Consider the following 13,614-nt stretch of genomic DNA (forward strand, 5'->3'; position numbering starts at 1 on the left):
GTGTATGTTGTTTAAATCCAATATAATATAACTAAAAGTTTGGACTGCACATAAAGTAAAAAAACAAGATCTTATGAATATATATGACAGTTTTAAAATTGTAATTTATATAAATATCGTCTAAAGTTATTTAATATAGAAAATAGTTTGTCGTCGTTTATATTTCTACAGACAACGATTTTCAAAAAAAATTATAATTTATAAACCATTACCTGTACTCTTTTCTGAGTTTTTTTATTTTGTGTTTCAAATACACTATAAACAAGGATTATGAACACTCATTTATAGTGGCTTATAAATTATGATTTTAGTTATATTCGTAGTTAATAATGACTTTGTTTAGTTAAGTTTATTTATTGTATTTTTTTATTTAAAATTAAAGATTATGACCAATAAATATTAGTAAGACTATTGTGAGAAAGTTGAATTATTGATACTCCTAATTAAGTCCGAGAATCCCTCCTTAATTTAATGGGATATTATAACCAATTAATATTGGTAATCAATCCATTGAATATATTCAATGATGGTCATTAAAAAAAATTTGGAAATTGTAACTCTCTCTTGAAAATGTAATAAACATTAATCTCTTTACGAAGACGTCTTCCTTTCATTCTTTGTATAAAGAAAACTTATGATGAAGAGAAAAATAGAAGCGAGGAAATCAGCAACATAGAGAGAAAAATAGAGGAGATATCCATCATAGTGTGAGATTAGAAATTCTAGTTAGAGATATTGTATTTCATTGTGTTAAAAATGTTTTGTCTCATTATTTTATTTTTATTTTATTTTCTATTATTTATTTATTGTTTCCGCAACTGTACATCCATATTGTATTTGCATTAAAGAGGAAAAATTAATTCTAAACTTTCTCAACATTTCTTTCTTTTAATTAATTAATTATTATTTATTTTGCATTTATATCAATCAAATTAATTACAACACTTTTACTCATTTTTCCTATATGGAAACAAATTCACTATCCACTATCTTTTCACCCTTCGTCTTTGTTAATTTTAAACTTTTTCATTATTCATAGGCTAATACAAACTTATAAATAAAATTTTGCTATTTTAAAAAAATCCTATCTAAAATGTAAAATTACTAATTACACTTTTATTAATTATTATTAAACGAATTTAAAGAAATATATTTAAAGTTTTTTACAGAAGAAAAATAATAATCCATTCCTAAGGTAATCTCGAAATCAGTATTGAATGAAGACACGGATTTCGTACATGTGTGGACACATGTATCGTATACTCCATACATGACATCTGGCAAGCATGCACGCCAACTCATCAAGTGATAATACTATTGAGTATTTTATATTTATAAAGTACAACACTGTTTGTTATTTTTGTAAAAATATTTTTAAAATTATATTTATAATTTCTTTTGAATAACTAATAGTATGAAAAATATTACAGATATAATCTATTAAAGTTATACTCTGCTTTGATTCTAAAAAAAATTGCGTTTAGATTCTAAATATTAAGGGTAGATTTTTAAATATAAATTAAGTACAAAGATCGGTAAAACTTAAATGAAAAGATTGACGTTATTGCTTGTTTGAAATAAATATAAAAATAGTAATGTTTGAAATTGATAGAGAAAATATTAGTTTAATAATAATTCATAAACAGCTAATGATAAGTGATTTTATTAAAAAAATCAGTACAGGTGAAAATATGTTTTGATAAAATAATTAACTAAACAAAATCCTAATTGATTTTATTATAAACGTTTAAAAAATATGTAACAGAATTAACAAATAAATAATTTCATAAGGAAAAAAGGCAGTTTTGTGAATGTTATTCTGTATCAATTTATATGAAATCAATTTAATAAGTGTAATAAATATTTATAATAATAATATCATAAAAATTGAACAGGATTATTCATAAAAACAAATATAACCTTGTAATAATAATAATAATAGTAATAATGAGCTGACTAGAAACGTTTCAGAATCCCTAGAACAATTTATTGCAGCCAACCACTATAATAATTAAAAAAATACTTTCATAATTTTTAAAATTGTATATAACTCTTAATGATATATTTAATTATGGATTTTAAAAATAAATACACATAATAAAAAGTAAATGATGGTATAAAAAAATGGGATTGTGAATGTATCATTATCAATAATAATAATACATGTTACACAAATTCAGAATTTCAATAAAGAGCAACACAGTGAATAAAAAAATCAAACAACGTTAATTAATATAATCCTTATGGAGATCTTGATATCTCTTTTATTATTACTTTAATAAACCAATAATTTATTATAGCTGTATCAGGCAGTAATAGTACTATAAAAGGGCATAGCCTCACCTAATTGGCAACAGATAAAGAAAATGGAGGAAGCACTTATGGAGGTGGTGAAGAACAAAGCTCAAGTTGGTTCTTCTCCTGCAACAACATACTGTGTTACTGGAGCAACAGGGTACATTGGTTCATGGCTTGTGGAGACTCTTCTTCAAAGAGGCTACACTGTTCATGCCACTGTTAGAGATCCTGGTTAGTATACAGTAACCTTTTTTTTTCTTCCATCGATACACAGTTTTTCACTTCCTACACTCATTCTCTCAATAAACCTGCATGTGCTTTCTAAGTGATTAATCTTACCAATACAACTCCATCTCCAATGCACTAAGTTTGTAAGAAAAAATTTAACTAGATGTAAGAAAAAATTGAAGTTGATGTTAGGAAAATCAGAACTAATTTTCCCCCTTCATATTCGTGGAAGTAATAATGAATAAAAATAAATAAATCAAGATAGAATAATGATACCTAAGTTGTTCTTTTCTCTTACTTGTTTTTTTTTTCTTTACAAGTTTTCTTTATATAGAAAATAAAAAAAAAACTTTTTCATAAAAAAATAATAGATAATTAATGTTTGTTATATTTTCAAGATACCAAAACACTATTTTTAAACTTTTAGGTTGAACTTCAAAAATTTTAAGAGAGATACAATTTCAAAAATTTTGAAAAGTTCATCATTTAATATATTCAATTGATTAATTATCAATATTTGGTTTTCCACTAAATTAAGAAAGATTCCAATGATAAATTTTGAAACTCTTTTTTAGAACACTCCAATACTAGAGTTGTTACAATTTTTATAAAGAAAATATTGCACTTCTAAATTTTGAGTACTTATGTGATGATTCTGAAATTTTGAGTTTTGTTGCCATTTTCTTGATATTTTTGTTAGAAATGGAGGTTGGACCCTTCTGAAAGGTGAAATTGATGTTATAGTTATTGCGATCACAAATCATCAACTGAACACATAATGGTTGAAAAGAATACGTATTACACAATCAACATAATAAGACTGTGATTGTTGTGAAGTGTATATTAAATTTCAGAAATTTAACTTAATCTTTGATTTCATATTGTTGTATGTTTCTTTTACATTGAATGAAAATAAACCAGACAAAATAACCTTCCAAGTTTCAACGTTACAGAGTGAACAATCAGTAATTAATTACTGCCTAACATTGTACTTAGCTTAATTTATAGTACCTTTAATTAATGAGAAAATTTTCATAAATTTATTGCATGTCTATAAATGTACAGACACATTTGGCATTTTGTTCTGCCTTTCTTTTTCATTATTTAGGGAAAGTAATAATAATTGATATAATTTACTAAAACAATACTTTCGATTTATTAAGAGAGATTTGAGTTTATTAAATATATTTATTTTATTTTTAATTTGGAAAATAATATTAATTGATATATTAATAGTGGTATTTTATAAATCTCGTGTGGGACTCGTGGGAAAATTGATAATGGGGATATGGGATGTGTTCTATGCAAGCGTATTTCTTAAATGCTTTTTTTTATATCTCAAATATCATCTTTAATTATTGTCAAAAATACCTGGTTTACTCAAATTTAATTTTCTTTAATTACTGTTAATTAAAAATCATCCATATTTGATCGATAAAACATATTTTATATTTTTTAATTTATTTTTATTTGACGAAAAATAACTCTCATTAATAAATAGGTTTTAAGTTACATAAAAATTTATATCTAATTATAAAAGTACACAAATTAAATATATTTTTAATTTATGTAAAATGACTCTATTGTAGGAAAATTCTTTAATTATTTTTCTCTATAAAATTGAAAATAATTACTTTTAATCCTTAATATCATATAACACTAGCTAATTATATATTTAATAAGAAAACTACTGAACAAAAAACATACTTATTTAATATTTTGACAATTTAAAACTTAGTTATTCTTACTACTAAAAATACATTACAATAATTTATAATTATTTAATTAAATCAACATAATATTTTATCAATTGATGTTTGGTACTTTTTTTTATATTGTTTAAATAATTTAATGCACCAGAAAAGTCATTTCATCTGCTATCGTTATGGACAAGAGGTGATCAATTGAGAATTTTCAAAGCGGATTTGAATGAAGAAGGGAGTTTCGATGAGGCTGTAAGAGGCTGTGATGGCGTTTTTCATGTTGCAGCTTCAATGGTATTCAATGTGGATCAGAAAGAAAACACTGGTAATGTCATGATCAATGCTTACAATGGAACTTAAAGTGAAATACACACAGAAAAATACATTTTTAATGACACTTGTGCCTTGTGTGAATTGAACATGCAGAGGCCTATGTTCAAGCAAAGATAATTGATCCTTCAATCAAAGGTACCTTAAACCTTCTAAAGTCCTGCATGAAATCCAATTCTGTGAAAAGGGTTGTTCTCACTTCTTCAATAAGTACACTTACTGCCAAAGACAACAATGGGAAGTGGAAACCTGTTGTTGATGAATCTTGCCAAATCCAAAGTGAACATGTGTTCAAAACACAAGCAAGTGGATGGGTAATTAATATTTTTCCTGGTAGCTTTTACTGCACAATGTTAGAAACTTTAGAACCATATGCAAACTATTCGGGTTTCCTAGCTAGTTTGCACTTGTATAGTATCTTTGCTTTCTTTTGAGAATTTCTTCACTGTGGCAGGTTTATGCACTTTCAAAGCTTCTAACAGAAGAAGCGGCATTTAAGTTTGCAAAAGAGAATGGCATTGATCTTGTGTCAGTCATAACAACCACTGTTGCAGGCCCATTCTTCACTGCCAGTGTACCATCAAGTGTTAAAGTGCTACTGTCACCAATAACAGGTTATCTTTTTAACCTTCATCTATGTTGATAGACTGTTATTCATCTAGAGCCATTGAAAAATCATCAATATATTTGGAAAACTGGTTTTCCAACTTAATTTCAGAAATTTGGTCATCAAAGACCATAAACTTCTTGTTTTGCATAAGTTTCTTGCACACCAAATCCTCCAAAAGCATTGAATGAATCTCTAGGACTCTTTGTGCATCATGAAATAGATAACACAATGTTTATGAGTTAATTGTCATGTCATATCCTTTTGTCTGACCATATGATTTTTTATGAATAGGTGAATCTGAATTCTTCAAGATATTATCTGCTGTAAATGCACGAATGGGGTCAATTGCTTTAGCTCACATTGAGGATATATGCAGTGCGCATATTTTCCTAATGGAGCATTCTAAAGCAGAAGGTCAATACATATGCAGCAGCCAAAGTTGTTCATTGTTTATGTTGACTAATCTTCTTACCAAAGAGTATTCTTACTCAAATAAGAAAAGGTAATGTTCTTCCCTTCCAATTTCTTTTTTTTTTCAATTGCTTATGTTATTCTTATATACACATGCAGGATAGCTGAGAAAAATTATGATAAAGTTCCTGAGATTTGCTCAAAGAAATTAAAAGATCTGGGTTTTATTTACAAGCATGGAGTTGAAGATATAATCCACCAGACAATTATATGTTGCCTAGATCATGGTTATTTACCTCCCATTAGACAATAGTCTTTCAATACCTTTAAAAACTTCTGTACAATTTTGTGGTCACAAAAAATAAATGAAGCCATATTTTGAAAGATCAAGTTCCTTCTTGAATATTTGTATGGACAAAAAATTGTATCGTTTCTTTAAATGCCTCATGGTCCTATTCTCCAAGTAGAATTGGAATTTCACAGAGTGTGTTCAATACAGGTTTGCACCAAGATCAGCAAAAATTACAGATAAAATTCTAATTATTACTAAAAAAACAACACTTAAAAAAACACTGAATGCACTAACTACATATAATTTTTGTTTGACATGTATGTGTTATTTAATCTGAACCTTTTTACGAGAAGTCATGGTCATCATTAATGGTGGTCTGTGCCATTTATACCCATCAGAAGAATGGTGACCACATTGTTTGTTCAAACAAAGTAGAATTTGAACCAATAATGGTTACTGTTCTTCCTTCTGTCTTTGTCTTCTGGTTTTTTGGGTCTTCACGCGCATTGGTCTTCGATTAGTTCAACTCTTCCTTTTACCGAGATGAGTGGGGGAATCTGCAAAGGCACTACGACGATCAAGTTAGTTTGGCTACAAGGTACAGGTGAGCTGAGGGAGTGAAAAATTACCTGTCGTTGGGGTCTTCTCTGTTATTTATACATTTTGGATGGGCCCCAACTGTCATGGACCTGCTCGTGGGTCCAAAAGAAGGCCCAATTACGCCTTAATTATGATTTATCGCTGACCTGACTTAATTACCATTAATTGTGGTTTTACGGGTTGTGTTTGAATTAAGGAGATTATTCGGCCTTCTCAGTCATTCGGCCATGTCGGTCTTCTCGGCAATCCGATAGTACTTTTTTCCCTCAGGCTCGAGTGAAGCGATTTAATCTGTAAAAGAAAAATTGTTTTATCTTTGACTAGATGGCCATCCCAGGTCATATGCCTCTCAAACCCTAGTAGAGGAACTCTATCTAAGGTCTTATATGGCTGATAGATCGGGAAGCCGCTACTTCGTGTGATTGGCTTCTCCACATGAGTGCTTTACTATGTGATTTGACATATGCACTGAAAGCCGAGTAGAAGAGTTCATTGGTGCGTTCGAGGTGCATGGATGTGACATGTTGTCAAAAAGTGCAAAGTCGCGTGATCTGGATCGTTGATGCCAACTTGATCCAACGTGGAGATCAAGTGTGATTGTTCGTATTCGCCCTTTCCTCCCCCTATAAATAGGGGTGGTGGTGGGTTCCATTGTTCACGCATAAACTATGAATTTGCTCTAATAATCCGATAGCCGAGTGAATTTCCTTATAATCTGTGTGTACCGGTTGAAGAGTCTTCAGAGGTAACCATGTCTTCCCTTTCTGTCATCACTTTATTTTCATCTGTGTCCGGGGATCCGAGAAAGGGAAGGCCAATGGCCTTAGATGTTAGTTATAGTGATACCGAGAGCACTAAGAAGTCCTCTCGGGCTGTCGGTCCTTTGAGTAGGAATGACTCAGAGCCCGTAGTGTCGTCTTCTTCTTCCCTGAGTGCCTATGAGAGAGAGGAAACCCGAAAAGCCGATTATTTGTGGGTAGGTAATAAAGTTTGAGGGATTTTCTCTAAGTATTGAGAAACATCTATGCTTCAATCTTTTGTCGAGAGTGTAGATATCGTTTTAGAGGGTTTGTCGAATGATGCTTTAGTATTACGTAGGAGTAGAGAGTGTGAAACTGTTTGTCTGGGTAGGGGGAGAAAATCCAAAGAATTTTTCTATTTTTATTCTTGTTTGATCTCGGACATTCATATCCGCTTTCCTTTTGATGAGTTCACCATGGAGGCAAATCAAGAAGAGCATACAGTGATGATTCATCCTTAAGCTTATCATCAAAGGAAGATGAAGAAGTCAATATGTGTTTTATGGCAAAGGATGAATTCGAATCAAGCAGTGTAAGTTCCAACACTTCAATTAATTTTGAAAACTACAACCAACTTCTCAATGCTTTTAAAGAAACTCATGAAGAAGCTAACAAGATGACCCTTTCAAATAACCGGTTGAAAGGCTTGAATAATTGGTTGAAAAATAGAGTCAAAGCATTGGAAGAAGAGCTAGAAAACTTGAAAAATGATTTTGAAAATCTTGAATTGATTTACAAAAACTCTTCTTGCAAATGTGACTCAAGTGTTTGTAAAAATTGTGAATCTCTTGAAAAGAAGGTTCACTATCTTGTGAAAACTATGGATAAGTTTTCAAAAGGAATACCAAATTTTGAGACTGTTCTAGCATCTCAAAATTTTGTTTTTGGAAAATCTGGATTGGGTTTTAATCAACAGAGCAAGAAAAGTGGTATTTCAAAGCCTTATTCAACCATCGGGGAAAAACAACCGATTGAAAAGTTGAAACAACCATGGTCGAAGCCTCCTAAACACGTAAACAAGGGCCAAAGCTATCTTCTCAATCATATGATATCTGGTATTGACGTCTTGTAATAATCGTTTTACAAAATAAATCGACTTCTGGTCAGTTGTGCCTTGAACAATTGTGGCACTCACGACTTTTGGCGACGCGACAAGGTATACCACCAAGGGAAGTCCTGAGATAGGTTTACTTAACACGGGAGGTTGGGATAACGTTTGCTTGACACCTTTGAACGCTTCCTCGCATGTTTCGTTCCACGAAAACCTTTCGGCTTTTTTCAAAAGCCATAGAATTGACTTTATCTTGTCTGCCAGACTTGGCATAAACCTATACAACGATGTCAACCCTCCGACTAATCGTTGGACTTCTTTCAGGTTATTCGTACTCCTCATGGTTTCCAAGGCTTGACATTTATCTGGGTTTGCTTCAATTTCTCGACTAGTCAGCATGAAACCATAAACTGGCCACCCTCTACACCAAACACGCATTTCTCCGGATTAAGCCACGGTAATTGTTTAAAGACGTGAAGAATGCATCAGAGCTAAAGTTTCTATTTTAAGCATATAACACATTGAAGATGAATATCAACATGACAGATTGATAAATATATTGAAGTAAAGAGGATTGAAGCTACGATATTCATATATGAGGAACATAAAGAAAGAATTTGAAATGCCTCACATGTCAAGAATGCACAAAGATCAATAAGAGCAAAAGAATACTTGGTGTACCTAAGGAGGTTGAGAATTCTTGGTGACCTAAAGAGGTGGAAGAATACTTGTGTACCTTAAGAGGTAGAGAATACTTAGTGATAGACTATTGAGCGAGTTGCTTATGAAAAGGAGTATTCACCGATGAATGTTGCTTGTATGGTTGAATCTTTAAGTATACCCAATCACTATAGTTAAATTCTCAATCAACCCTTTTTCTTGTTATGATACATCCACATTCTTTGTTGAGCTTTGAAGGATTCTCTTGTAGCAGTATGTCAATTTGTTCCCTTGTTTCCACAATGTAATCGATATCCTAAACAAAAGTTTCTCCACATCAAATCAAGAATAGTAGGAACATAATCACATAAAATTTCAAAAGGTGTCTGTTGTGTGGTTGTATGAAACTTATATTATACCAAAGTTCAGCCATAGGTAAATGATATGTCTACCTTTTAGGTATACTCCTTATAGCACACCACAAATAACTTCTAAAATCTTATTAAGGTTCTGAGTATGTCCATCTATGAAAAACAATGAATCTTAACAATCTAACACCACGTGGCTGCATTAAAGCTAGTTCAAAAAGCACTCATAAAAATTTGTATCACAATATGAAATTTCTATCTCTGGCTAACCATGTAACCTAACTACTATGCAACCTAAGTACTGTATTCATGAATATTTCTACTACTTTCGTTCCACCAAAAGGATATGCTAAAGCTATGAAATGAGCATATTTAATGATTATATCTATTACTAATAATATGAGATTCATGGCATTGGACTTAGGCAACCCCTTAATTAAGTCTATAAAAATAGACTTCAAAGCTTTGATAGGAATCAACCGTTGAAGAAATCCTGCAAGTAATCAATTTTCAGTTGAAGAAATCCTGCAAGTAATCAATTTTAAGATTTTGAACATAAAGATATATATAAATAAACTTTTGCATTATAATTTTATCTTGATGATTCTCTTTTTAGTTCTTTTATCTCCACTTTTTCCTACTAAAAAAATCTGGAAGTACATACATGTTATCTATACGAATACAAATCCATAAATTCAATGTAACTTATTTAAAATTTAATTAAAAAATAACTAAAAATATTATTAATATTTATAATAATGATTATATTTATAATATTTATAATATTTATAATATTATAATATGTATAATATTATAATATTTATAATTTTATAATATTTATAATTTTATAATATTTATAATATTCATAGGACACTTATTTATTCATATTCTATCCTATCATAAGTTATTATAGGAAATATTAGCTTATACATATTGTCAAGTAATATTTGTTAGAAGGTAGATTTTCTTTAATATTTTTTACACAATTATATAGCGAATTCCTTTACAATTTTTTTTTTAATTAAAGACTCAATTTCATGATCTATAAAAAACAAGACGGTGTATATAAAACTAAAAAGGGTAATTTTTTTAAAAAAGGATGTCATAATCTACCCACCCCTTCGGAGACAAATTCGATAGAGTGTAATACATAAGTAAATATTATATGTTCCCAATAGGATCATGTATGTCTTGTAACAACCTAGTTGTCATAAAAATGGTGCAAAATGTGAATCATGTAGGTCTTCCAATGGTGTGGTGTTGGTAGAAATGTTATAGAATGTAAATGGTATGTGCATTTGGCTCAAGTGAATTGTGTACATCTACTATGTTGTGATGGTAGAAATGGTACAAAATATGAATGATAGCAGAAAATATGACAGTTAGGAATGATGAAGAGTTTTGATGTTGATGAGGATTCTTAGATGCCTCTTTTCTTTATGTCAATTCTGATTCATTTATTCTCCATTTCTCAATAATATATAATGTTGGGAGTTGCTATATTATGATAATAACTATTTCTCATGCATAATCAAATATTTCATTCACTTATTTTTAATTTATTTTGCAATTACAATATTTCTTTCAATTTAAATTGGTTGGAAAACAAAAACCTAAAATTCAAACACCAACTTAATAATACTTTCATCCAAAATGGGGACAATCACCATCTACTTTCATATCCAGACTTCAATCCAACCACATACATCATCTGGACCGTCCGTAAATTAACACAATCCAACGGCAGTCATCGTCAATCCGCGTCGTTCACTCTCATTGGCCCAATTTCCACGCCTCGCACTATATAAACCTGGCAATGCTCAAAGTACCCAAATACCACTTCTTCTCGTATTCTATCAGCCATCTGAAAGCTTCGTCGTTTACCCTTCTTGTTTCTTAATTGTCTCGCAATTAGATCACAGTTAATAAATGGCAGGTCGAGGTAAAACCCTAGGATCGAGCGCCGCCAAGAAGGCTACCTCCCGGAGCAGCAAAGCCGGTTTGCAATTTCCCGTCGGCCGTATTGCTCGTTTCCTCAAGGCTGGAAAGTACGCCGAGCGTGTCGGTGCCGGTGCTCCCGTCTATCTGGCCGCCGTCCTTGAATATCTGGCCGCTGAGGTAATTTCTCATCTACATCTAATTTGGTTTTGATTAAAGTTTTTCATCTGATAGATCTAGGGTTTCGAAATTTGATTCGGTTGATTTGTCCTTTTTTGCCTGCATGTTCAATTCTATCAATTGAATCGACAATAATTAATTTTTGATTTCTTTTACGATTGAACGATTTTGGTGTGTCTGATTTTCAGGTTCTTGAGTTAGCTGGGAATGCTGCCAGAGATAACAAGAAGACCCGAATTGTGCCTCGTCATATTCAATTGGCTGTGAGGAATGATGAAGAGTTGAGCAAGCTTCTTGGGGATGTCACCATAGCTAACGGTGGTGTTATGCCCAACATTCACAATCTTTTGCTTCCAAAGAAGGCTGGTGGCTCATCCAAGGGTGCTGGTGCTGACGATGACTCCTAAGTATTGGGATTTAATTTTTGTGAACTGAGGCTGAAATTAGATTCTCCATTGTCTTACTGTTTTGTAGTTCTTGATCTTTGTGTTCTGTAGTTTTAGTTAGTTTCTCAGGTAGTGATTATGTGAATAGCGGAAGCTCTTACTGTTCAAGAAAGATTGTTGGAAATTTAAATCATTTGACATCATCTTCCAATCTCGATCTAGTCGTAGATAACATCTGATAACATCTGTTTGTGCAGAATTTGATCATGAATATTATTATCGTGTTTTCTGTTGAAGGAATTACTCTTGAAATTTTTGTGGGTTTGTTTGTTTTTTTTTTTCTTCAGAGTTGGTTCTTGCTTCAACACTAAATAATTTCTGTCGGAGTGAAATCTAGTAGTGTGTTTATTAACTGTTTGACTTGTTTCTCTAGTTCTACTAGTTGTATTATCAGGTGAACAATGTTTGGGTTGATAAGTATGAACCCGTTGGAGTTAATTTCAATGATTTTTGATAAAGCAATTATGTTTTAGAATCTAGCACTATGGTGTTTTTGAAATCTTATGGTGGAAAGAGCGAAATAGAACCTGTTTATTGTGGTGGATGCACTAATTTTTTTAGTCATTTTCTTGGTTGCTTCCTCTGTGATGTTTTGAATAGGCTATAGTAGAAAGTTTGATTAATTCCCTTCAATTCGTGTTTGGAATTTAACTGAACAGAAAATCAAAGCATTTGAAGTTTAGACTTTACTGGAACAGGTAATTAAAAAGAGGCTTGGGTTGTTTTGCCTGTTGAAAGTTTTGTATTGTTGAAATATTCTGAAATGCTTAGTTCTTAAAGTGCACGAGGTGTTATATAATCCTTTTATGCTTTTGAGATTTAATAGAATTTTGTAGCCTATGCCTTAACATTGTAATTCTTTGTTATTTCTTTTGGTTTCATAGGATTAGAATAAATTTGCTTTTTCTTATGCAGGACTCATTTCTGAATCTCTCTTATAAATATCCTATGAGATGCTGAATGCTGAATAGAAAATTGTTGTGTGAAATGCGGAATAGAAAATTGTTGTGAGATGCTAAGGACCTTCTGCAGAGAAATTATATTTACATCATTAAAAATTCAATAATATTAAGTAATGGAATAAAAAAATACGATTTTATGTAAGGTTGTGTTTGGAAAACAAGTAAAAATAATATAATGATATTAACTTTTTAAACAATATATGGAGTAGAGAGCATTATTACAATGAACCAGGTTATTGTCCGGTCCAGTGCTTATGGTGTTTCTTCTTATATATCCATGGGCTTTTGTCAACATTTTTATTATATTAAGATATATACAATTTTATTACTAGTAATTAATCAAAAAATATATAATTTACTAACTAATATTTCTAAACAGACCTATAATACAATACTTTTACAATAAACTACTTTTCAAATCTAATTTTTAATAAAACATTTTTTGGTTTAGAATGTAAGTAAGTTTTGAGTTTATCTTCAACTAGAATGATTTTTTTTAGGTATTTCAACTGCATACATTATACTTAAATTAATTTTCTATTGGGGTATACTATGTCATAAGAATAAAGTTCTTTTCTATCTTAATATCTTTGATTGTTAGCAAATAAAAAGTTTATTGACAATATAATAAGATTTATAAAATCATTATATTAAAATGAGATGTTAAGAGATCTTAAAAATAATATTGAAGTAATTTCTGTAAATTAAGGCTTCATAATAACTTTTGCAATCAAGAT

General features: G+C 30.7%; 2 protein-coding genes across 2 annotated transcripts; both read left to right on the top strand.

Moving 5' to 3' along the window:
• The first annotated feature begins 2,360 nt into the window (after window positions 1–2,360).
• LOC137835327 (putative anthocyanidin reductase) lies at window positions 2,361–6,060 on the top strand. Its single transcript, XM_068643796.1, has 6 exons — window positions 2,361–2,529; window positions 4,387–4,554; window positions 4,656–4,873; window positions 5,014–5,173; window positions 5,461–5,671; window positions 5,740–6,060. The coding sequence occupies exons 1-6, from the start codon at window positions 2,367–2,369 to the stop codon at window positions 5,891–5,893; spliced, it is 1,074 nt and encodes a 357-aa protein (XP_068499897.1). The 5' UTR covers window positions 2,361–2,366; the 3' UTR covers window positions 5,894–6,060.
• A 5,119-nt stretch (window positions 6,061–11,179) lies between these two features.
• On the top strand, window positions 11,180–12,151 carry LOC137835328 (probable histone H2A.3). The gene is made up of 2 exons (XM_068643797.1): window positions 11,180–11,469; window positions 11,658–12,151. The coding sequence occupies exons 1-2, from the start codon at window positions 11,281–11,283 to the stop codon at window positions 11,874–11,876; spliced, it is 408 nt and encodes a 135-aa protein (XP_068499898.1). The 5' UTR covers window positions 11,180–11,280; the 3' UTR covers window positions 11,877–12,151.
• The last annotated feature ends 1,463 nt before the right edge of the window (window positions 12,152–13,614 follow it).

Source organism: Phaseolus vulgaris, chromosome 5 (genome assembly GCF_000499845.2).
Source record: "Phaseolus vulgaris cultivar G19833 chromosome 5, P. vulgaris v2.0, whole genome shotgun sequence".
Lineage (NCBI taxonomy): Eukaryota > Viridiplantae > Streptophyta > Magnoliopsida > Fabales > Fabaceae > Phaseolus > Phaseolus vulgaris.